General features: G+C 33.1%; 1 protein-coding gene across 1 annotated transcript; it reads left to right on the forward strand.

The window, feature by feature from the left end:
• The first annotated feature begins 222 nt into the window (after positions 1-222).
• Positions 223-21,074, forward strand: LOC148939101 (chromosome-associated kinesin KIF4-like). The gene is made up of 4 exons (XM_089107288.1): positions 223-560; positions 3,459-3,649; positions 15,596-15,771; positions 20,747-21,074. Exons 1-3 carry the CDS (start codon positions 320-322, stop codon positions 15,623-15,625), a joined length of 462 nt encoding a protein of 153 aa, XP_088963414.1. The 5' UTR covers positions 223-319; the 3' UTR covers positions 15,626-15,771; positions 20,747-21,074.
• The last annotated feature ends 6,461 nt before the right edge of the window (positions 21,075-27,535 follow it).

A 27,535-nucleotide genomic window follows, 5' to 3' on the forward strand; every position in this document is an offset into this window, starting at 1 on the left:
CCTGTTTGGTACGGGCACGTCCGCACATTCCATAACTTCAAGCAAATTCCATATGATATTTCAAATTACTAGACCATCTATAGAAACGCTCCCTCTAGGCTAAGGACCCTGGTAAAATTACAATGCATTGAAAGTATACATTCAAACTTACGCCTAAGTCAGAGATATGTATGTAAGCTTTCAATTGCCTATAGCCTTACTACTACCCTTATGAAATTTTTCTTGCAGATTCCTTGATTCCATTCAGCATTCGACTCAGCGACCAAGTTGCGAAAATTTTAACGGAAAAAAATTTAAAATTGCTTGTCTGAGATTGTCAATGTCTGAGAAAAAAGAAAAGGACATTCCTGTAAGGGTTGCTCTAAGAATCCGGCCGTTTTTGCAAAAAGAGCTAGATCAGGGATTTGCCCCATGTATTGAAACCATCAAAGATCATCCGCAAGTCCAGATTATAGGTTCTGGGGAAGGTTTCACTTTTGATTACCTCTTTGACGACTCATCTACGCAAGAAACAGTTTACTTTACAGCTGCTGCATCTCTTATTGAGAAGATTTTCAAAGGTATTTGAAGTGTAACTAATATTTTTATTGTTCAACAATTATGGTAAAATGATAGATTATGGTCTCTTGTCTAGGCTATCTTTGAAAATAGGTGGGTTATGTGAATAAATATCTAGAATAGGCCCAGGGCCTCAGTGATCTCTGGGAAGGTGTTTTGAAGTATCTAACTGTATCCCCTGCAAAGGGATCTTACGTTTGATGACCGTTTATAATCTTAGACATATCCACCATACAGCTAATAAGCCTATAAAATAAAATAGTCTATACATAAAGAAAAACACCTTGGCCAATCATTAGGCCTATATATAGAAAATTCTTTTTAGCCAACTAGGGGTCTATATATATATATATATATATATATATATATATATATATATATATATATATATATATATATATATATATATATATATATATATATATATATATATATATATATATATATATATATATATATATATATATATATATATATATATATATATATATATATATATATATATATATATATATATATATATATATATATATATATATATATATATATATATATATATATATATATATATGTATATATATATATATATATATATATATATATATATATATATATATATATATATATATATATATATATATATATATATATATATATATATATATATATATATATATATATATATATATATATATATATATATATATATATATACATACATACATACATACATATATATATATATATATATATATATATATATATATATATATATATATATATATATATATATATATATATATATATATATATATATATATATATATATATATATATATATATATATATATATATATATATATATGTATATGTATATATATGTATAATTTTTGATTTTTTAAATTTATAAAAGTGAAAACATTTAAAAGAATTTTTTTGTGATAATCTGTGCCAAACCTATTAGGTTGCCCCTTTGTGGTATAATATTTTGTGACAAATTTCAAATAGTCCCGCCACTTCATAGATCCCTCTCCCACTATCTGTGAAATTCCGGCTATTTTTCTGTTGCAGTGTTGATTAGAAGTTAGCACTAGAAATTTCTTTATTTGCTAAAATTTAATCCAATCTCCTTTTAGAAATCCTGGATAGGCCACTCAGTTAAGTCATACCTGTGAGATGGTGATGCACAGGGCTTGCAAGGCTGTGTCCCGTGTCGTGTATGCAGATTAGGAAAAGTGTAGGTCCCAAGATATTGCCATGGGAAACCCCTACTGTCACTAATATTTGTAGAAAGTAAACCTGCGTTCTAGCCAGGAAGTGCAATGATAGGTGCCAACAATCTCGCGCTTTGGCTTCCGGTTAGAAAAAACTTTCCCACAGCAAAAAAAAACTTAGATAACTCAGTCCCATGGGTATGTCACATTACAAAATAACACAAAAATAGAGACAACACTTTCAATAACAATATTAAAACCTCACAAGAAAGACAATAAAGAATAATTGGTTGCCCAGGAATTGAGTGGTCCCATACATATTATGTCGCATAAACTTGTCTCCGTGCAAAAAAAAAAAAAATTAAAAGCAACACTTCAATTAACAAAATAAGAGCTTCAAAATAAACTATTATACAATATTCTATACGTAAACCAGAGATAATATAGTTCCATATATGCCTTTTGTTCCATATATGCCTTCTATAAAGAGATGCTCTAAACAAAGCTGACATAAAAGCTCCAATATTATTTGTTGCAACAGCATAGGTAGGCAACATATTCAATAATTTAATGGAACAGTTTACAAAAAAAAATGTCCAATTGTTGACTGATGTTATTTTAATGGGTTTCGCCATGTGGTAAATAATAGATGAACTTAAAGAAATCACCAGAAGAAATTTTACTATGAACAAACTGTTGCCAAAAATTAAGTACAAATAATGCAAAACAACAAAATTGGCACTTTTTGTGTATAGTCTAGGGCTATATCTAGGCACTAAGAGGGGGGGGGGGGCGGCATTAGTTAGTATCAAATTTAGGAACAAGAAGAAATGATAGATTGAATAATGTTATTTTTTTTGTAGTTATTGTGGCTAATTCAGAAAAGAAATCCTACATCAAGATTACTTTTTAAAGAAATTAATCCACTATTTAATATTTGATTAAGTATTAGTGGTCTAACCCCTTTTGGCTAAATCAGCTTAATCTGTACTATTGTCCAAAAGTTGGTTATACATTTTGGTACCAGTTTATTTTATTTTCTTAACCAAATACCATAATATCAACATTTTTGCTTTGTACCAACATAGCAAGACTCAAGGAAACACCTAAGTTGTAAATAGAATTAAAAGGCTCATCTTGTTTTGTAATCCTCTCTTGTGTGAGGCAACATCTCAATCAAGGCTGTAAAAAATGTTCCTGTTTGCAAGAAATGAATGTATATTATTACACAAAGTGTTTTTTTTATGGAGAATTTTTCAAATTTTGCTTTAAAATTCTTTCTCTCAATTTTATTATTCATAAAAGGTAGATTGTTTGCTTGGACCACCTTCTCTGAACCCCAAACGAGGGCTCCAAAAATCTGTTCTAAGTTGATAATTTTGATAATGAATAATGCACATTATACTATTTCAGTCCTTGCTACTTCACTAAAAAAAAAATCTTTTGACTTTTAACACCAGGATTCTGGTGATACAATTTCCTGCATTAAATTCTCTTTTTTAATGCGATTTTTTTTTATCCTTGGCTTTTAGGGACATCTTAGAATATTTCAGACTTTCTTTAAATCTCGCATTCAAAAAGCTGTAAATTTTGCTAAGGAATGTTTTTATTTTCTCATTCCTGAATTCTCAGTACATTTCTTTATCTGTTTTACTATATGTTGCATGATTTCTATTTTATTTTCAGGCTATAATGTCACAATCCTTGCGTATGGACAGACTGGCTCAGGAAAAACTCATTCAATGGATACTGCTGATTTCACCTATAGTAGTGTCCAAGAAAGTTCTGGAATCATACCCAGAGCAATAACGGACATATTTAGCTCCATGTCAAAGTATAGTGACATCAATTTTGGAGTCAAAGTGTCCTTCCTTGAGGTATGGTCATCACATTAAACTATTTTATTCTGTATTTTAGAGCTAATTAATGAACTCAATGAAGCGTTTTTTTATTTTTTTAAAATACTAAGTTTATATATTTTTTTTTAAGTTTATTTGGAATTTTTTTAATAGAACAGGTTTCAAATAGAAGAGAAGCCACATTGAACTGAAAAATAATTTATCAAACAGAACATTCATTTCTAAAATGTACATGAGATGTAAAAATAATTGTTATAGTGCCCCATTAATGCAACTCCAGTGGAAATTTAGTATTTGTCATGTCCAAGAATTTTTTTTAGATTTTATAGACATGGAGTTTTCCATTACTTCTTAGCTCAGCACTTGGGTTATTTTATTAAAATGTTTGGCAACATTCCCAAGAAACTTTCTCAGATAATTCAAATGGAACAAGTATATGTCAGTCAAATTCACAACCTTGCAAAAGTAATAATGGAAAAGGTTATTCATGCTGACTCAGAAATTAAAATGTATATATATATATATATATATATATATATATATATATATATATATATATATATATATATATATATATATATATATATATATATATATATATATATATATATATATATATATATATATATATATATATATATATATATATATATTAGTAAAGCCCCAATGCATTGAAAATTTACATTGAATTACACGTGGATATGTGTGTAAATTTTCAAGTAATTGGGTTACCAGGGTCATTCATCTATTACTAGGAACGGTACATTGGCTTAGCAGACGGGTTTTTTATGAGGTAACACGCATTTTTTGCCTTACCAGGGTCATTCATCTATTACTAGGAACGGTACATTGGCTTAGCAGAAATACACAGTCCTGAATCTGATTGCGTTAGACGGTTTTCTGCAATGTGTTATGGGCTTCCTTGAAAAAATACCAGTTTAAAAAAAAAAAATAAATAAACATGTAATACATGTATAAACATGTAATTTTTTAAGGTTAATTTAGACGAGGTTACGTGCGCGCACGTAACCTAGTCTAAATTAACCTTACAAAAATTAAATAAAGCTATGTCGACTTTGCATGTCTCTCCTGATTGGCCCCTAAAAAACCAGTCTGGTTGAAAACTTGGAATTTTCGTACTGCTCACTTTTTGCAATGTGTAGGAACCAGTGGGGAACCCCCGCTCGTTTGGAAAGATGCCAAGGAAAGGCAAGCAAATAGCATGTAGTTTCAAAACGTGTTTAATCATGTTTCTTGAATGAAGTATCTGTACTGTATATTCAAGAGGAGTTCAATGACTCCTCCCCGCAAAGACTTCCAAGGGTTTTCTGACTACTCCCTACAACGAAATCAGATGGTTTTAGGTAGCTAAGTGAAAATTGTTTGTGATAAATAGAAAAAAAAATCAAAACTTAAACGGTCAGAAATAGAGGCTGGGCTGTTTCCAAAGATTTAGCTAAAAAACCAGTCTGGTTTAAAGCGTGGAGTTTTCGTACTGCCCACTTTTTTGCAATGTGTAGAAAGCGGTGGGGGAATCCCCGTTCATTTGGAAAGGTGCCAAGCGAGAAAGGTCGGAATTGAATTTAAGAAAATTTAGAATTAAAATGAAACTTTTTATCTTCATGGAAAATAATCACAATCATAGTATAACTTTTGTCTGAACTGAAGTGGAAAATTTTTATATTAGTTTGGGAAAATAGAAATGATCAATAACTTATTTCATTTTCATAGAGAAAATTCAGACTCGAAGTTAAACATTTCTTCACTTCTTTGAGAAAAATTAAAAATTTAAGTGAAACTTTTAATCTTCATATGAAATAATCAAAATCATAGTATAACTTTTCCTATCTTCTATGTAAAAATTTAGAACTGAACTTTAAATTTTTTATGTCATGGTGAACTTAAAACTGAAGTGGAAGCTTTTTATTTTATCTTGAGAAATTAGAATTGAATTGTGTTCGTTGGTAAAATTCAGAAGAGAACTTGAACTTTTCTATCTTCTATGAAAAATTTGGAAGTATTTTAAATTTTTTCATCTCTTTGAGAAAAATCTGAACTGAAGTGGAAAATTTGATATTATTTTTGGGAAAATAGAATTGATCAATAACTTATTTCATTTTCGTTAAGAAAATTCAGAATCGAAGTTGAACTTTTCTTCTTCCGGGAAAATATTTGGAACAGAACTTTAAATTTTTTCATCTCTTTGAGAAAGGTCGGAATTGAATTTAAGAAAATTTAGAATTATATCAAATTATAACTTTTTCTATCTTCTATGAAAAATTTGGAAGAATATTTTAAATTTTGTCATCTCTTTGAGAAAAATCTGAATTGTAGTGGAAAATTTTATATTATTTTATGTAAATAGAATTGATCAATAACCTATTTCATTTTCATTGAGAAAATTCAGAATCGAAGTTGAAATTTTGTTTTCCGGGAAAATATTTGGAACCTATCTTCTATGTAAAAATTTAGAACTGAACTTTAAATTTTTTATGTCATGGTGAACTTAAAAATGAAGTGGAAGCTTTTTATTTTCTCTTGAGAAATTAGAATTGAATTGTGTTCGTTGGTAAAATTCAGAAGAGAACTTGAACTTTTCTATCTTCTATGAAAAATTTGGAAGTATTTTAATTTTTTTCATCTCTTTGAGAAAAATCTGAACTGAAGTGGAAAATTTTGATATAATTTTGGGATCAATAACTTATTTCATTTTCATTAAGAAAATTCAGAATCGAAGTTGAACTTTTCTTCTTCCGGGAAAATATTTGGAACAGAACTTTAAATTTTTTCATTGCTTTGAGAAAAATCTGAATTGAAGTGGACAATTTTATATTATTTTAGGAAAATAGAATTGATCAATAACTTATTTCATTTTCATTAAGAAAATTCAGAATCGAAGTTGAACTTTTCTTTTCCGGGAAAATATTTGGAACAGAAGTTTAAATTTTTTCACCTCTTTGAGAAATGTCGGAATTGAATTTAAGAAAATTTAGAATTATATCAAAGTATAACTTTTTCTATCTTCTATGAAAAATTTGGAACAATATTTTAAATTTTGTCATCTCTTTGAGAAAAATCTAAATTGTAGTGGAAAATTTTATATTATTTTATGAAAATAGAATTGATCAATAACTTATTTCATTTTTCATTGAGAAAATTCAGAATCGAAGTTGAACTTTTCTTTTCCGGGAAAATATTTGGAACAGAACTTTAAATTTTTTCATCTCTTTGAGAATGAACTTAAAACTGATGTGGCCGAAAATTCAGATTTATATCAAAGTATAACTTTTTCTATCTTCTATGAAAAATTTGGAACAATATTTTAAATTTTGTCATCTCATTGAGAAAAATATGAATTGTAGTGGAAAATTTTATATTATTTTATGTAAACAGAATTTATCAATAACATTTCATTTTCATTGAGAAAATTCAGAATCGAAGTTGAACTTTTCTTTTCCGGGAAAATATTTGGAACAGAACTTTAAATTTTTTCATCTCTTTGAGAAAGGTCGGAATTGAATTTAAGAAAATTTTTCCTATCTTCTATGTAAAATTTTAGAACTGAACTTAAAATTTTTTATGTTATGGTGAACTTCAAGCTGAAGTGGAAGCTTTTTATTTTCTCTTGAGAAATTAGAATTGAATTGTGTTCGTTGGTAAAATTCAGAAGAGAACTTGAACTTTTCTATCTTCTATGAAAAACTTGGAAGTATTTTAAATTTTTTCATCTCTTTGAGAAAAATCTGAACTGAAGTGGAAAATTTTGATATTATTTTGGGAAAATAGAATTGATCAATAACTTATTTCATTTTCATTAAGAAAATTCAGAATCGACGTTGAACTTTTCTTCTTCCGGGAAAATATTTGGAACAGAACTTTAAATTTTTTCATCTCTTTGAGAAAAATCTGAATTGAAGTGGAAAATTTTATATTATTTTAGGAAAATAGAATTGATCAATAACTTATTTCATTTTGATTGAGAAGATTCAGAATCGAAGTTAAACTTTTCTTTTCCGGGAAAATATTTGGAACAGAACTTTAAATTTTTTCATCTCTTTGAGAATGAACTTAAAACTGATGTGGCCGAAAATTCAGAATCGAAGATGAACTTTTCTTCTTCCGGGAAAATATTTGGAACAGAACTTTAAATTTTGTCATCTCTTTGAGAAAAATCTGAATTGTATTGGAAAATTTTATATTATTTTAGGAAAATAGAATTGATCAATAACTTATTTCATTTTCATTGAGAAAATTCAGAATCGAAGTTGAACTTTTCTTTTCCGGAAAATTATTTTGAACAGAACTTTAAATTTTTTCATCTCCTTGAGAATGAACTTAAAACTGATGTGGTCGAAAATTCAGAATTATAGCAAAGTATAACTTTTTCTATCTTCTATGAAAAATTTGGAACAATATTTTAAATTTTGTCATCTCATTGAGAAAAATATGAATTGTAGTGGAAAATTTTATATTATTTTATGTAAATAGAATTGATCAATAACTTATTTCATTTTCATTGAGAAAATTCAGAATGGAAGTTGAACTTTTCTTTTCCGGGAAAATATTTGGAACAGAACTTTAAATTTTTTCATCTCTTTGAGAAAGGTCGGAATTGAATTTAAGAAAATTTATCCTATCTTCTATGTAAAAATTTAGAACTGAACTTTAAATTTTTTATGTCTTGGTGAACTTAAAACTGAAGTGGAAGCTTTTTATTTTCTCTTGAGAAATTAGAATTGAATTGTGTTCGTTGGTAAAATTCAGAAGAGAACTTGAACTTTTCTATCTTCTATGAAAAACTTGGAAGTATTTTAAATTTTTTCATCTCTTTGAGAAAAATCTGAACTGAAGTGGAAAATTTTGATATTATTTTGGGAAAATAGAATTGATCAATAACTTATTTCATTTTCATTAAGAAAATTCAGAATCGAAGTTGAACTTATCTTCTTCCGGGAAAATATTTGGAAGAGAACTTTAAATTTTTTCATCTCTTTGAGAAAAATCTGAATTGAAGTGGAAAATTTTATATTATTTTAGGAAAATAGAATTGATCAATAACTTATTTCATTTTCATTGAGAAAATTCAGAATCGAAGTTGAACTTTTCTTTTCAGGGAAAATATTTGGAACATAACTTTAAATTTTTTCATCTCTTTGAGAAAGGTCGGAATTGAATTTAAGAAAATTTATAATTATATCAAAGTATAACTTTTTCTATCTTCTATGAAAAATTTGGAACAATATTTAAAATTTTGTCATCTCTTTGAGAACAAAACCATCTGATGTAGTCACGGCTATGTTTGATCAAGAAAATATCTGAATGCATTTAAGGTATAGTATGAATGGCTTGCAAAAAAAACTAAAATACTAATACTATTAAAAACTCACTGCACTACAAAACCATCTGATGTAGTCACGGCTTTGTTTGATCAATAAAATATCTGGATTAATTTAAGGCATAGTATGAATGGCTTGCAAAAAAAACACGAACATACTACTACTAGTAACAAATCACTTCACTACAAAACCATCAGATGTGATCACGATTATGTCAAAAAACACGAAAATACTACTACTAGTAACAACTCACTGCACTACAAAACCATCTGATGTAGTCACGGCTATGTTTGAGCAAGAAAATATCTGAATGCATTTAAGGTATAGCATGAATGGCTTGCAAAAACACGAATATACTACTACTAGTAACAACTCACTCCACTACAAAACCATCTGATGTAGTCATGGCTATGTTTTATCAAGAAAATATCTGAATGCATTTAAGGTATAGTATGAATGGCTTGCAAAAAACATGAAAATACTACTACTAGTAACAACTCACTGCAATACAAAACCATCGTATGTATTCATGGATATTTTTGAAAAAGAAAATATCTTAATTAATTTAATTCATATGTTTTAGTGATTGCAAAAAAAAAACACGAAAATACAAATAATATTAACAATTAACAGAAATAAAAAAAATAAATAAGTAGTCAAGGATATTTTTGATAAAGAAAAAATATTAATGCATTTTATTTTTATTATGAATGTCCTTTAAAAAAAACAAAAAAAATACTACTAGTAACAACTCACTGCACTGCAAAACCATCTGATGTTGCCACGGCTATGTTTTATCAAGAAAATATCATACATACCTATGAAACGCTAAGATATTCAGCTCAGAAAAGTAAAAAATAGCAACCCCCGCATCCCAAATCATAGATTTCAGACAACACACACCAACGAAAGACTAAGAAATCTAGCTCTGAAAAGTCCAACTAGCAAACTACACATCCCAAATCATAATTTTCTGACAACACCCACCTATGAAAGGGTAAGAAATCCAGCACAGAAAAGTCAAAAATAGCAAACCACCCATCCCAAATCATAGGTTTCAGACAACACATACCTATTAAAGACTAAAAAATCCAACTCCGAAAAGTCAAAAAAAAACATCTGATGTAGTCACGGCTATGTTTTATCAAGAAAATATCTGAATGCATTTAAGGTATAGTAGGAATGGCTTGCAAAAAACACTAAAATAATACTACTAGTAACAACTCACTGCACTACAAAACCATCTGATGTAGTCACGGCTATGTTTTATCAAGAAAATATCATACACACCTATGAATGGCTAAGAAATCCTGCTCAGAAAAGTAAAAAAATAGAAACCCACACATCCCAAATCATAGATTTCAGACAACACACACCAACGAAAGACTAAGAAATCTAGCTCTGAAAAGTCCAACTAGCAAACTACACATCCCAAATCATAATTTTCTGACAATACACACCTATGAAAGGGTAAGAAACCCAGCTCAAAAAAGTCAAAGCAAACCTCCTATCCCAAATCATAGGTTTCAGACAACACATACCTATGAAAGACTAAGAAATCCAACTCCGAAAAGTCAAAAAGAGCAACTCATACACCCTAAAACACAAGTTTCAGACAACATTTACCTACGAACGACAGGAGCCCGGGGAGGGCCTTTGAGGGTCTGAGGGGGGCCATGAGGGCTGGGTGGTCCTTTGGGAGCTTGGGGGACATTTGTGGACGGGGGGCTTCTTTCTGGTTGGGGGTAGGGGTATCGCACCCCTTGGGGTTGGGGGGTTCCTTCGGGGTGGGGGTGGGGGGATCGGAGCCCTTTGGGGTTGAGGTAGGGGACCTCACAACACTGTTCAAATGGAACTAGTGTATTATAACGACCACAGAGTTTCACCCTCAAATCCTCTTCTAAAATCATCTTTTAAATCATCTTTTAAAATGTCTCTAACTGTTTCACCGAAATAATTCCCTAAAATAATAATTTGTTCTGAAAAGATAAAATAAAGCCTTAAAAAGTATTATAATGGGAAATCAGGAGCCTGTGGGGCACCGGGGGTCCTTTGGGAGCCCAGAGAACCGTTGAGGACCGGGGGCTTCCTGCGGGGTTGGGGGGGGGGGGGTGGATCCCTGTGGGGTTGTGTAGGGCGACCTCAAAACAATGTTCAATTGGAACTTGTCTATTTTAATGAGCACAGAGTTTCACGCTCAAGTCTTCTTCTAAAGTCATCTTTAAAGTAATCTTTAAGATTGTCTCTAAGTGTTGCACCTATATTAGTCCCTAAAATACTAATTTTTTCTGAAAATATATAATAAAGCCTTAAAAGTTTTAAGAGGGTGGCGCAGGAGCCTTTGGGGCGCCGGGGGCCCTTGGGGGGCCTGGATACCCTTGGAGAACGGGGTGCGTCCTTGGCGTGGTGGGGAGGGGTATTGAAACCCTTTTTGGTTGGGGTATGGGACTTCACAACACTGATCAAATGGAACTTGTTCATTATACCTACCAGAGAGTTTCACCTTCAAATTCTCTTCTAAAATCACCTTTTAAAATGTCACTATACCCTCCATGTAACTGAACCCTTGTATAACCGAAACCCTGTACAACTGAACCCCCGTGCTACTGAACTCTCGTGCTACTGAACCCTCGTGCAGCTCAACCAAATTTAACTAAACCCCCGTGTAACTGTACCCCTTTAACTGAACCATCGTGCAACTCAACCCTCCATGCAACCCATGATTTCTCATAGGCCACTGGGCTAATTTGGCTTTTGTGTGTGCCCCCATTGTTTTTGTGTTGGTTCCATTGTAACTGAATCCCCGTGTAACTGAACCCCAAGCAAGTGAACCCCCATGTATCTGAACCCTCGTGCAAGTGAGACCTCTTTAACTGAACCCCTGTATGACAATACTTTTCAAACGTTACTTGTGTATTATACAGACCACATCGTAGAGATAAAGCTAGGTCAAGTCACAATGTCATTCTATATTATTTATATCCTCATTAAGGACATTCAGAGCAGAGTTACACAAATGGAATATCATTTTTGCAAATTGAGTTAGTTTTATGCGAACGATTAAAGTTTTGGCAAATCAAGATAGCTTTACGCAAATGAAATATCATTGTTACCACAAATAATACATGCGACACTGATGAGTTATCAGATAGCTATAACTTACAGGTTATTAACACGTTTGACCAGTTTTGATTGGAATTTGTATTTTTTGCCAGAAGAAAGATCATGGATACATGTTTATTTATTTATTTTTTTTTTAAACTGGTTTTTTTTCAAGGAAGCCCATAACACATTGCAGAAACCCGTCTAACGCAATCAGATTCAGGACTGTGTATTTCTGCTAAGCCAATGTACCGTTCCTAGTAATAGATGAATGACCCTGGTAAGGCAAAAAATGCGTGTTAGCTCATAAAAAACCCGTCTGCTAAGCCAATGTACTGTTCCTAATAATAGATGAATGACCCTGGTAACCCAATTACTTGAAAATTTACACATATATCCACGTGTAATTCAATGTAAATTTTCAATGCATTGGGGCATTATATATATATAAATAAATGAAACCGGCTATAGTAATTCAACATATCCAAAACATATTATTTTTAAGGAATCTATAGAAAAAAGTTTGCATTTATTTCTTTGGTCATATTTGTTATTTTTGATGTTTTTCATGTTTAAAAAAAATCATTAATCTACTTTGGTAATACAATGAAAAAGCAGCAATAAAAAAAAAATCTTAAGTTAAAGAACTTAAGTTACTAAGGATACTAAAAATAAAATCCTATTCTTCTAACTGAGTAAGTGGAAACTACACTGCCATAAATCTAAGACGTGCTTTAATGTGGATATTGTTATCATTATTTAAGATTAAACGTCAAATTATTAGTTAATTGACTTACCTACAAATACATCTTTTTATGAAGACCGATTATTCTATTCTGCTATGCTGTATTTATCCCTTTAGTTGTATTGATATACCAATACATAGTTGTATTGGTGCATCAATACATAGTTGTATTGATACATCAATACATTTAGTTGTATTGATACATCAATGCATCTTTTGCTGTATTGATATATCAATAGAATCCTTCCTTTTTTCTTATTAAAAAAATATAACTTTTGTTACTTAATATTTACATATTCCCACTTGCTTATATTTTTTCAATAGCATGACTGAACATGATTGTTGTATTACCCCATTGATTTTTGAGTTGATCGACAATCAGCTGCAGATAAATTGTTGAAATACACGTTTGTTTGGGCTTGTTTGTAAACAAGAAAAGTTTAGACTTACATCATTTCACAATTCAATTTTGACAACATTGGAGATAATTCACGCATCGAAAAAATCTCAATAATTGTATAACAACCAAAAAAAATCTTATAAAATATCCGTTTTCAGGTATGAACAGACCGAATATGGAACCAGGGGCAAAAAATGTTTTCATTTTGATGTCCTTGTGACTTATAGCAACTATTTCTAAAGTATTATTTTCCAAATGGTCTCTTATCTATAAATCGTTTATGCAATATTTAAAAATGGGTAGATGGGTTGCTTTGAAAGGTCTGAAGAGCACCAACCCTCAGAAAAATCACAAGGTTGTCAATTCAAAAATACATTCCTTTAATTTCTGACACTACTAAATTCTGGGATTTTTTCTTTCCCTCCCCATACAGATTTATGACCTTTATTGTCTTAATTACGAGCATAAAAATGCAGTTATTTAATTGTTAAAAAAAAATAAAGAGATGCCTCGCTCTTTACGCTAAAGCTTTTATTGTTTAAAAAAAGAGTTGTGAGAAAGTCAAACTTTAGCGTAAAGAGCGAGGCGTTGAGGAGGGCACAGCCCCTTTCATATACGGAATAATTTCTGTTCGTTTTAAGATTTAATGTCGCTCCTTACTTTCAGTTTAAAAAACTTTTTTTTTATTTAAAGGCTGCAAAAGCGGGGGTTTGGGGGGCGGTAGCCCCCCAACTGTGCCTCCTAATCCCTGTACGTTTTAAGGTTCGACCTTGTAACTCAGCCTCTTTAACTCTTTAGAAAACGTAGTTTTTTCAAATAATTTCTGCACGTTTTTGTACAGTTTATTACTTATTATTGCTCCTTGTAACTCAGCCTCTTTAACTCTTTAGAAAACGTATTTTTTTTCAAATAATTTAAAAAAGAAACTGGGTTTCTTTTTAAAGTTTGAATTCAGTATTAAAAAAATTGCTCTGATGGAGAATCGAACCCAGGTTTCCCGCCTGCAAGTCGGGAGTGTAACCGCTAGACTATACAGACACAACAGTAATTGTTTTTTAGTATATGGAAGCTATTTTCGACGCAAGCAAATTCCCAAAAAACTTGATATTTGGTTTTTAGAAAACAGGGAAGGAGTGATCAGATTGAGCTGAAATTGCGAGGATAAGCTCCCAGGCCCCAGGAAAGATTATCTTCCGAATTTCAGCCCGTTAAAGGGGGGTTGTGGTCGAAAAAATTAACATGGGCTAATATAGGAAAACAAGGTTTTTCGTAAATGTAAATTCGGGGGGTGTTTTTTTCAGTCTGAAAATATCAAAAGGCCCTAACAGGTCAAATTCTGCTTCGAATGAGTCCTCATGCACCCGGATCTGTTGCCAACTGTGGCCTGTAGGCGTGGCTAAGAAAAAAAAAGAAATGAACTTTAAGTGGCTATATTTGGTTTTTTAAAACAGGGAAGGAGTAATCGGATTGAGCTGAAATTTCGAGGATAAGCTCCCGGGCCCTAGGAAAGCTTAACTTCTAAATTTCAGCCCAATCGGACAACGTTAAAGGGGGCTGTGGTGGGAGGGTCCAAACTTCCGGCCCAGTTTACCCCATGAAGATAAAGTCGGAGGAGGATGAAATTTTGCAAGTTTCTTAGTTTGAGCTTGGGCTACAAAATGCAATTACCGCCGTCTCTCTGCGACCTCTAGGACCTGAAATCGCTTAACAGTGTGGTGGGTCGCCTCTTTATAGAGGCACAAGTGTGCCTCCTTGATTTGTGCAAATAAAAGACCATTTTATTGTTAAATAATTTATATAGGCCAAAAGCCAAGTAAGAGGCTGGCAACTCCCCGAAGTTGGGAAAAAATGTCAAGGACAAGGTTAAAAGCAGAAGATAATGCAGAAAGAAATCACGAGCATGCAATGGCCGAGAGGTCAACCTCTACCAAGTTAAGGATATCTTGCGTTATGATACCAGCTCGTAACCTGAGAGCCGAAATATCCTATTCCGTAAGGAATCAAATTTTTGAGGTCTTCTACCACCTAGTATGCCCAATAGTCTGTGGGGGAATTCTGTATGACTCTCTGTTGCCAAGCAACAAAAAATTACAGTTTTATCCCGATTGACGTGTCAGCACTTTTCCTGAGAGTGAAATTATAGTTTAAGTAAAGTTATCCTACGATACCCTGCTCATGTGTTTTTACTATAATTGGTTGCCGAAGAAAAAATTACTTTGATTTAACATTATTAACTGGACTATAGGACCTTCAAAAAGAACCGTTCAATATCTTGATTTTATCTCTTAGTTTCCAACAGCTTTTAATTCATTCTATTTCTCCCTATTTTTCCCTTCCTTTTCTTGCATTTTAGGATTCTTTTTACGTCTTTTTTCTTCTAGATTCTTTGGGTGGGAACTCCTACACACTGATGATTGCTTGTGTGGGACCAGCAGACTATAACATGGAAGAGACTATTTCAACAATACGCTACGCAGATCGAGCTAGACAAATAAAGAATAAGCCTATTAAGAATCACGATCCTTTGCAGATGGAAATTGTCACTCTTAAAAAACATGCAAGTTTTGACTCTATTTCTCTTTAGCTTTTATGCACTTGACTGATGCTGCATTTTTAAAAAGTTTATTCACTTTCAAAATTTACATTTTTTTTTTATTTTGGAAATATATTCAAAAACGTTTTCTTGAGATTTTTCAACAAGACTTATTTGGAATACGAACAACTTCTTTTAGATGAAGCAGGAAAGCTGGAATCCACATGATATTGCAATGTAATCATTAAACAAAATTGAGTGCTAAATGACAGAACTTACTTTAAGAGCCTCTATCATCTTGTAATTTTGACGGGTTTCAGCCCCCCCCCTCCATGTCCTTGCGCCCTAATATGTTTCTAGAAAAAGATGAAAGTACGATATTTTTTCGTTGCTATTTTATGTATCAATGCCTAAAATATAAAAAGAAAATTTTGCTCATGAATTCCGGAAAATAAAATCCGTCCTGAATAGTTTTTCCATTTCAAAATCGACAAATTTGATTCAAAACCAGTAATATCTTCCTTTTCATGGTTCTCAGCTGTCTGACTTGTTTAGATAGTCCGTTTAGCATGAACAGACAGACTCGCACTAGATGTGAAAAAACCCAGCTTATCTGACAATCAGATTTTTATCTGGGTCCGAATCGTAACCCAAAGTTTTAAAGCAATTTTCCGAATGCTCTAGTTTGCCCTCAATTCCCAAGTTTTCTGTTTATTTTAGTTTTGATAAAACAAATGATAAAAATCATATTATTTTAATTCATATGCAATTAAAACGAAATGAAAGCGCAGTAATACATAAAGAATTAGGTTAAGACAGTAATCATTGATAATTTTTCTTTTTTACATAGACTAATAGAAGTCTAACTGTTTTGACCTCAGATTAGGAAGTCTCTTTTTTCTTTTTTCTTTTTTTTCCCTTGACAAAAGATTATGAATGTGAAGCCAACATACTCGGACTTTTATTACATTATGCATAAGTTTTTTTTAGATTATGTATAAAGAGCGGGGTCTCTGGAATTATTTAAATTTTTATGACTAGTTAATATCAAAATAAGTAATAACTCACCTGAGCGTGGCTATTCTTCAAGCCTACTGTAGTCTGTAGTCCCCTCCCTTCCTATGCTCGGAAAAATGTTAGAAAACTAGTGATTGATGTTTCGTTTTGGTTGTAATGTTTTTTCTTCTTTCTTTTTTCTATACCTCTATCGTGTCTTACAAGACTTTGTAGTTTGTTATTCCTCATAAACGCTATTCATTTATTTTGGGCTTTTTAAAGAGGACGAGCGCCCTTGTTTATATTAGCTATATAGGGGACGGTTTTCGCTTCCCTTAAAACCCTAAAAAGAGACCCGGGGTCTCCAGTAAAGCGAGGAGAATATACCAAAATACACAAAAATGGTATATTTTAGCCGTAACACTGTTTTCAGACTAGTGATGAACGATTAATTGGAATGGGATAACTGGGGATTCTATTAGAATCAGAGTCGAAATCGCAACTCGATTTTATGGGCAAGAAACCTTTGTCTCTGAAGAAACAGTTCGACGCCTCTATTTATTCTGACTTATACGACGTTTCAGTTTCTTGTTTCTCGTAAATGTTCTTCTATATATTTTTGATCTTTTCGTAGAAGAAAAAAGTTCCCTTACTTTCCCTATTAATATACTTATACTCGCATTCATCCATCATCATTAAATTCTGATATGTCATGTTGGGATATCATTTTGAGAATGTTTTCCATTGTTATCACATTATGTAGTCGAAGCTCCTGTAAAATAACTAGCCATGATTTAAAGTTCTTATTGAATTCTTCCCCAGGTCACTCAGCGTTTCCCTAGGTAGCGATTGGGGAACGCCCTACATATATGTTGGGTACCTCCATACGAGTCGTGGACCAAAGAGGGACCTTGTCCTTGGAGGTGCATAATAGAAACTGGGGCACCCTCTCCCGAGCCATAAATACAGATGGATGAGGAAGAAGGCCCCTCAAATTTACACTCAACAAGGCCCACCGGCGTGTCAACACATCCCATGAGATACAAACCTTCACCCAGTAATGGATTAAATTGCGTGGTGAAGCAGAACACCATCGTGGGAGGATCCTCTTTAGGGGGATAACTGCGGTAGGGCGTAAGATCCAGATCTATGGACAACGGCCTCTGCATCTGCAAAGGGTTGCCTCGACCCTTTCGGGGTCGAGGCAGGGTACCTCGACCCCACAAAGGGTACCTGCTAGACTGGGGACCTTGCGGTCAACTCTATTCTCACTTGATGAGTGGTGTCCCTCGAAGACATTATAGCCTAGTAAACGACATAGCATTCGCACCGGATTCTGATTAATGAATAGTTCTTCTAGGCTTGGTCTGTTTTGAAGGTTTTTTTGGGCTGAAAAACCTCTTCCTAGCTATTTTATTTACTATCGGTTGCCTCCCCGTAGTAGCATATCCTAGCCTAGGTAAATTTGGTGTAGGAAAAGAAAAATGTAATGGCTACAGACTTTTGCAATTTTGTAGATATAACAATCTAGTTATAACCGATACAGTGATTGGCCATAAAATGGCCCATAAGTTGAGATGATATTCACATGATGGTAAGACAGCAAACCTTATTGGATCATGTTATAGTAAACCGAAGACTGGAAGGATCAATACAAGATACTAGTTGTTTTGTGAGGAAGAATTAGCAACAGTACTAAAGGGATTAAAAAATAATAAGGCTCCAGGTGCTGATACTGTGGTGAATGAGTTTCTTAGATATGGTGGCTCTGAGGTTAAAAATAAGCTACTGAAGATTTTGAATATGATTTTTGAAAAAGGGAAAGTACCTAACAATTTTAGGAAAACCTTAATTAACCACTTAATAAGAAAGATGATAAGAGTGAGGGTCGTAATTATCGAGATATTAGTCTGGTCTCTGTAGGTAGCTACAGCGTGTCCCCAGGTAGCGATAGGGGAACGCCCTACATACAGGTGGAGGAGGAAGAAGGCCCCTCAAATGTATACTCAACAGGGCCCACCGGCGTGTCAACACATCCCATGATATACAAACCTTCACCCAGTAATGGATTAAAATGCTTGGTTCGCCGGTTTTTGGCACGTTTTGAAGAATAATCTTCCTATTCTTCCAAATTTTTTTAAATGTGAAAAAAAAACCACTCTGAGCCTTGGCTATTCTACTTTTAACATCTTCACTGCTCCCACCGTCTTTACTAATAATACTACCAAGGTAAGTGAAGCTGCCCACCTGATCTATCTTTTCGTTATCCAACGTCACCTTTTCATCCTCAATCATTCCGAGCCTTAGAGTATACTTGTTTACCTACACGTATACTTGTTTACGTGCACACATGGGTCGCACGTTTGAATCGCCCGTTGACTGAAATTAGAGACCCTGAAATTAGGGAAGTATATGATCTTTTAAGTTTGCTATTGGCTTAAATAAGCAAGCCACTCCTTTCTACGATCATCTGTGCTTCACAATTGTTGTGAAGCCTATTCGTGTAGAAACACGAATAGACGCAAACCTAACGATTTTAAGAAAACCTTAATTAAACCACTGTATAAGAAAGATGATACGAGTGAGTGTCGTAATTATCGAGGCATTAGTCTGGTCTCTGTAGGTAGCAAATTATTTAGTAATATGATACTTTTTAGACTGAGAGATGTTGTAGACAAAGTTTTAAGAGAAGAACAGCGTGGTTTTAGAAAAGGTGGAGGATGTGTCGACCAAATTTTCACTCTTAGGTTAATAATTGAGAAGTGCCTTTGTTGTCAAACACCTTTGGTCTTCAGGTTTATAGATTGTGAGCAAGCGTTCAATTTTGTTGATAGAAGAGCTTTAGCAAAGGTCTTATCCTGGTATGGTATACCAGACAAATACATTAAAGTGATTAGTGCTATATACGGGAATAACACTGCTGCGGTTAAGGTTGGAAATGAGGTTAGCAACTGGTTTTGTATTAAATCAGGAGTTAAGCAGGGTTATGTTGTCTCCCCTTTTATATGGATCATTTAGTTGGATTTTGTCTTAAGGAGCACAGGAAAGGCAATGGGAGACCCCAAAATCAAATGGAGAGAAAAAACTATCCTGGACGTGGATTTTGCTGATGATTTAAGCATCCTAGATGAATAATGAATGAACTTTTAGAGATTTTGCGAGTTAAGGGTGCTAGAATAGGATTGAAAATTAATGTTAAAAAGACTGTTAAAAAGACTAGGAAGATTAGTCTGCAAGCCAAGATTAGAGTATTGGAAGGTACAGTGATGACGGTGAGCAAATATGGCTCTGAATCATAGGCGATCCAAAAAGCGGATGAAGAATTACTAGATATTTTCCAGAGAATTTGCCTACGGATTTTTCTGGGTTCCCCGGCTGAATGACCGTATTTCAAACTGTAGGCTGTACGAAAAATGTAGTTCAATCCCACTTTTTAGGGCTATAATGGAAGAGAGGTTGACATGGCTGGGGCACTTTCTGTGGATGAAGGATGACAGATTGCCGAAGATTGTCCTTTCTGACCAACCGTCTAGGGCTGAACGGACTGCAGGTCTTCCTCGTCTGGGTTAGGAGGATGTCATAAGAAAGATTTAAAGGAAATAGGAACTTCCTCGGAGGGTTTAAAGAGAGGCTTTGAATAGATTGGGATGGAGGAGGAGCGCGTTTAGCTGTGTTGGCCTCAGGCAGTTTGGTGCTGTGCTGAGTTGTTAATAGTAGTTGTAGTATGCTACCTCACCACAGTTTGCTCTGAATAATTTTACAAAATTAGTTCTATTTCTTTTTTTTTTAGTTGGAATGTATTTATTTTGTTTGTTTTTTTTTATATATTTTTCTTGTTTTTTCTTCCTTTTTCATAATGTTCCATTGAAATTATTCTTTTCATTCTCTCATTTACAGTTAAAACCACGCTTACAGTAATTATCTGTTATTATATTTTCATTTCAATTCACTTATTGAAATAAATTTCAACTAATTATGATTTTTACTTTTTATTTCTTTTCAGCTGATTATAAGTGAAGAGGCGAAGACTGTTTCTTGCGTAGATGAGTCGTCAAAGAGGTAATCAAAAGTGAAACCTTCCCCAGAACCTATAATCTGGACTTGCGGATGATCTTTGATGGTTTCAATACATGGGACAAATCCCTGATCTAGCTATTTTTGCAAAAACGGCCGGATTCTTAGAGCAACCCTTACAGGAATGTCCTTTTCTTTTTTCTCAGACATTGACAATCTCAGACAAGCAATTTTAAATTTTTTTCCGTTAAAATTTTCGCAACTTGGTCGCTGAGTCGAATGCTGAATGGAATCAAGGAATCTGCAAGAAAAATTTCATAATGGTATACTTTAATTTTTTAGTTCAGTTCAAAATGTACATTCAATTTTTTTTTTCTTGGATAGAATTACTAGTTTCATTGGTGTTTAATTTTTATCCAAAAGCTTGAAACCCCCTTCCTTTAAATAAGGATGATAAAAACAGGATCCTGAAGGTGTAATAACGTAATTGATGAAGCGATTAATTTTCGAAGTTTCAAAATAATCTTTGTAACAAGGAATTTCAATAACAAGTTTCAAACCAGTGAAAACTAAGACTTCTGGCCCATTTTTAGACAACCCTTGCCCCTGAATCGTGTTTTGTATACTATGAGACCCTTGGTCCAGGAAGTTGTTCCAAGACGCTCGGAAGAAAAATTTGGAAACCGTCGGGGAAACATATATTTTTCTTTTTAATTAGCTATTGCGTGTTGGGGTCCCCTAGCTGCAGGGACTTAGAGATATAAGTTTAAAGTTGATCATAAAAACAGTGTTTGTCCATTTTCAGGCCATTTTAACTTCTAAAACAAGATCACCCAAATAAGTCACATTGCTTGGACATTTCAATCAACTACTATATCTAGTGAGGTGGTAAGTCTACAAATCTTTCATAAAAAAAATTGACACACATACTGAAAAAACCCTCAAACCAAAATTCAGCGTAAACAACCCTTAAATTGAGCGTTAACCTAGAAAGAAAGCATAAATTGAAAGATGACGCAACAAACACAGCCCGAAACAGTTCCAAAGATATTGCTTATTTGCTCTTTTGACAACCTGCATACGGATGACAGGTTGTCAACCGTACAACATAAATTTTCAGAAATATTCTCTTAAAATTTTACCTTCATACCCTTAGGCATAATTGTAATCGTACTCAAACCAGTAGTATAACTACTCAACTTAATATAATTAGCCATTGCCATGATATGGTCAATTTGATCTTTTGATAACCTGTATATTCATACACTTCTTGAAATTTCCATCTTAATGCTCTTAACTTTAAAAGTAGTTGCAACAGAAGTAGTAGTTTGAGAAATAGTAATAGTAGTAGTAGAACTAGTAAATATTGCAGTAGTAGTGGTATTAGCATTAATGTGCACATACTGCCTTTTGGTCAATTGATCTTCACCTTTAGATATTCTCTGAGAGTTCCAGCTAAAGAAACGAATCAATTCTTAAGATACACTATTTTGATAATCTTAATGCAGGTAGTGTCTTTGGTTAGTTTGACTTTGCAATCAATATTCTTTTAAATTTTACCTTCATAGACTTAGCCTTAATAGTACTGTTATCACAGTATTTTCGGTAATAGTAGAAGTAGATGCAGTATTAGTGTTGTATTAGTAGTAGTACCACCAGTAGTTGGTAAGTTGAGCATCGCTTTCATGATTAACCTTGGTGATTAACCTCGGAAGTTTAACCTTGAAACGTTAAGCCGTTCCAAAATATTGTTGATGCTCAGTTTTGACACCCTTTTGACGCCTCTTTCACCTTAATACTCTAAGCTTTACAAGTCGTTGCAATTGAAGTAGTAGTTGGAGTAGTTTAGTAGCAGAAGTAGCATAAGTAAAATTAGCAGCGGTATTAGTGTTGGCAGTGACATACATATATTACCTTTTTGTGAATTGATCTTCCCCCTTAAGTATTCATGGGAAGTTTCAACTTAATACCAAAATCAATTCTTGAGATAAACCTTTTGACAATATGCACACGCAAAGTGTGTTTTGATTTAGTTTAAAAATCTCCCTCAATATTCTTTCAAATTTTCACCTTCATACTTGTAGACTTAATTGTGCTAGTATCATAGTAGTGGTGGTAGTAGTAGGAAAAGTGGTAACAGTACTAATGCTTGATCAAACAGTTCGTGGTAACAAACTGTAAGTAAGGAGCGACCTGGCTCAATAATAACCGAAATTCTTTCATCAAGTTTAGTCAAACCCATCAAAAGTTACGCGCCTGAGAAAATTTGCCTGATTTTCGAAAAAAGAGGGGAAAACCCCCTAAAAATTATATAGAACCTTAATGAAAATCACACAATCAGATTCAGCGTATCAGAGAACCCTACTGTAGAAGTCTCAAGCTCCTATCTGCAAAAATGTGGAATTTTGTATTTTTTTGCCAGAAGAAAGATCACGGATGCGTGTTTATTTATTTATTTGTTTTAATTTTTTTTAAACAGAAGTGATCGTATCGACCCAGAGGTCCAGAATATCGCGGGAGGGTTGATTAAAACGAAAATTAAAGGTCTAGTGCACTTTTTAAGTGAAAAAAAATGGAGGATAACTAGGCCCCCTCCCACGCTAAGGTTTTACAAAAGTCACCCTATGACAATTGTCAGCTAGCTGTTTTGTTCAGCATGGTAGAAAATATACTAAATCTTACTCTTAGGATAACTTAGTCACCCACTGTCCTCGGGTGAGGGCTAAAAGTTATTAAAGTTACCACAGTTTGAAATGTTTTTGGGTTTTTGGGGTTTTAGCTAGCCTTGTGATGGGGGATTTTTGTGTTATGTGTTGGTGGGGGGGGGGTTGCGGTCCGGGGTGGTGTGTGGTGATCTTTACACTGATGAATGAAAAGTTCTCTGAAGGGGGCGCAAGAGGTAAAATCATTATTTAAAAAACGATCAGACATTGAATAAAAAAAGTTAGTAAAATGAAAGTAAGTAGAAAAAAAAAAAATAAAAAAGAACAGATATTATTAAAGAGATAAATTTTTTCACCCCTAGTCCAGACATTGATCTATAATAAAAATATGTTTTAGTACTGTCATAAGGGCTACTTTTTATAATTATCTTCATTTTGGAGTAAGGGGTCATTTTTATAGTATTGGAACAAAATTCGGACTTCAGCGTCAAAAGTGAGGTATTGACTAGGTGGCGAATCCCCTAATATACATAAAAAATCATATGAATAGAGAATGTTGTTGCGTAGGTTAATTCGTAATTTAATTATATTTATTACTAATAAAAGAGTTCTTAAATAACCTTAAACAACTTTCGAGAAAGCCATTTAACCAACTAAAATTAAAATGAATATTTACTTTTTTTTTTAATTAGGCTTTTAATTTTATTAAAACTAAAAAAGTTAAATAATTAAAATTATTTAAAAAATTAAATTAAAAAAAAAAGTTTTTTTTAAACTTAAAGTAAGGAGCGATAATAAAACTTAATACCAACAGAACTTAGTACATTTATGACAGGGGACTGTCCCCTCCTCAAAGCCTCGCTCATTACGATCCCGTTAGACTCTATCAAAAAATGGTGTGAAAATGAATAAAATTGATCGAACTTATAGAGGACATGAGGAGGGGCCCGCCCGGGTCATCGCCTGACTAATTTATGGTCGGTTTTTTTAATGGTGATACTTAATTACATTTTAAAAGAAATAATTTTTTTATTAATTTTTTTTGTAGATAGAGAAGTAGAAGCAGCATTAATATAATTATTAAAAACAGCTCCAAAAATATTGCTGTTACGCCCGTATCAGCACTCTGTATACACATAGTATGTTTTGATTTAGTTCAAATTTTCCCTCAACGTTTCCTCAGATATTTTTTTCAATATCATCAGCCTTAGTAGCACTCGCTACAGTAGTAGTAGTTATAGTGATAGTAGGGGTAGTAGTAATAGTACTTATGGTAGCAGTAGAAGTAGCAGCAGTTGTAGGAGTAGCATCATGAACATTTCCTTTTTAGTAACAAATTAATTGATAAAACTATTTACACAAAATAATTTTTTCAAATAAAATTAAATAACTCAATTAAACAATACATCATAACAAACAAAATCAACTACTCGCCAATGATTTAAACTACAACAAAACCCTTTCGATAAATGACTTAACCACACAACAACCAAAAAATACAATAAATTGCATATTCAAACTCAAAATGTGCCGACAATAGCATAAGTTGTGCTCAAAACCGGTATGGCTTTCCAGGGGAGGCATAGCATAGCATACATTAAATACGTAACCTAACCTAACCTATGTACCTTTTCTCCCCCTAAACCCCAAAAACAAATAGTTTAAACATCGTAAGCGCAATGAAATCCACGCTTTGCAATGCATTACCCTAAAGCCAGTTAACCCGTCTGGCCGGTTTTTCGTGACTGGTCTCCTTGTAGACCCATATAATGCGTAAGTACCCTAAATTACGTTGTAAATTACAAGTTTATCTGATGAAATTCTTACAAGCTAGTTTTGACTCATCAAAGTGTTAAGGTCTTACAAACAGAAGATTGAAGAAAGGGCTTTGATGACAATTTCATCCAAATCCTTTAATAACTGATCACAGTTGAATCAAGAAACCTGTTTGCAAACTGTAACGGCCTAAGAGGTAACATCAGAGTGGTGCATAATCAAGCTACATAAGCATCTAATATGGTGCAAAACAATAATCCGATTCTTATGGTTCCTTCCAGTCATTAAATGAAAAAAACTACTTTTTTAAACTGAAAGTAAGGAGCGACATTAAAACTTAAAACGAACAGAAATTATTCCGTATATGAAAGGGGCTGTCCCCTCCTCAACGCCTCGCTCTTTACGCTAAAGTTTTTTATTGTTTTCAAAAATAAAGGTGTTAGACCGAGTCAAACATTAGCTTAAAGAGCGCGGCGGTGAGGAGGGGCCAGCCCCTTTCCTATAAGGAATCCATTCTGGTCGGTTTAAGTTTTAATGTCGCACTCCTTACTTTCAGTTTAAAAAACATGTTTTTTTATTTAATTTTTTATTTAATCTCACATGAATTTCACGGTTTAAGCTAGAAAAAGCAGCCACTGTCACCCGTGAGTACTCTTCCATGACTACATCTGAGTCATCACTTTCAGAGGAAGAAAGAAGCTCTTCTAGAATACATCTCATCTCTGAGTCAGCTGTACCTGCCATTTTGCCAAACACGCATTCTTGATTCTTTTTCTGGCAAAAATACAAAATCCCACAGTTTTGTAGATGGGAATTTTGGTTCTTCTACAAGAGGGTTCTTGGATACACTGAATTTGATGGTGTAATTCTCTTTAGATTAGTTGACTTCTAAGGGGTGTTTTCTCTCTTTTCGACAATTAAATAAAAAAAAAAAAAACAAGTTTTTTTATCTGACAGTAAGGAACGGCGTTAAAAATTGAATCGTACAGAAATTAGTTAGTATACGAAAGGGTGCTGTCCCCGCCTCAATGCCGCGCGCATTAAGCTAAAGATTTTGATTGTTTAAAAAAAAATAGAGTTGTGGGAAAGTCAAACTTTAGCGTAAAGAGCGAGGTTGCCAGGGAAGGGGTACACGCTTTGAACTGCCCATTGTTCACATATAGTATTGGTTATTGGGAAGTATACGGATACCTTTCGGCGGAGAGTGAGGGGGGGTGTGGGAGGAGATCTTTACAGAGATATTTTCTGTCGGGGAAGGTATTTTCCATGGAAGGGGAACTGGAATTCCCGGTATTATTAAAAAATCGATCAGAAATTAAATAAATAAAAGCAAATTTTTCTACTGAAAGTAAGGAACAACATTAAAACTTGCAGGAACAAAAATTATTACGCTTAATAGATTGCCCCTCTTCAATGCCTCGTACTTTACGCTAAAGTTGTTTTTACAACTTAAAAAAATCTTCGTATTCTAATTAAACGAATCTTGTGTTTCAGGAGTCATTCCTGAATGATTGAAACAAAACGTCAAACTTTCGTAAAGGGCATGATATTGAGGTGAGGACAACTTCCTTGGTATGGGTAATAATTTCTGTTACAATCTTACCTATTATTGACAAAAAGATATTGAAACTCACACAAAAAGTTGAAGGCTTCGACTGTTAGTTAAAACGCTCCGTTAAAAATAAGTTAATGCTGAGAAAGCCAAGACAAAACTAAACAAAATTTTACTAAATAAGAAAATAAATAATTTTTTATTCCTTTGATGCTAATCTTTGTACTTTTAGTTGAGTTTAATTTATGATCAAGGATGTAAGCGTTCTAGCTTTATGTGTCAAAAAGATGCAAATAATGTCGTTAAAACAGATATGGACAATTTAAAAGTCATAGCTGTTTAATATAGTCGAGGATCCAAAGGATTCAGTCATGCAAATCGATTCTAAATTTTATGAATTTGGTTAATTTCCTCCCTACTTGTGATACTTTTTGTGAATGTGCTATGTAAAATTAAACAAATAAAAAAAGAGTTTTTTTCAACTGAAAGTAAGGAGAAACATTAAAACTTAAACGAACAGAAATTATTGCGTATATGAGGTGGTTCGCCCCCCTTATCAATACCTCGCTCTTTACACTGAAGTTAGATTTTTTTCAATTCTTTAAGAATGACCCCTAAATCACAAAGGCCGTTTATTTAGAATAAATGGCTCTTTTGAAAACAGTTAATGTCGCTTCTTAATTTCAGTTAAATTTTTTTTTTTACTTAATTTCTGATCGTTTTTTTAACAATGCTGGAAAACCGTGCACCCCCGTCACGGAAAATTCCCTTCCTTCATGAAAACTTC

Source organism: Artemia sp. Qi Xiang Cuo, unplaced genomic scaffold (genome assembly GCF_049724085.1).
Source record: "Artemia sp. Qi Xiang Cuo unplaced genomic scaffold, ASM4972408v1 HiC_scaffold_22, whole genome shotgun sequence".
NCBI classification, from domain to species: domain Eukaryota; kingdom Metazoa; phylum Arthropoda; class Branchiopoda; order Anostraca; family Artemiidae; genus Artemia; species Artemia sp. Qi Xiang Cuo.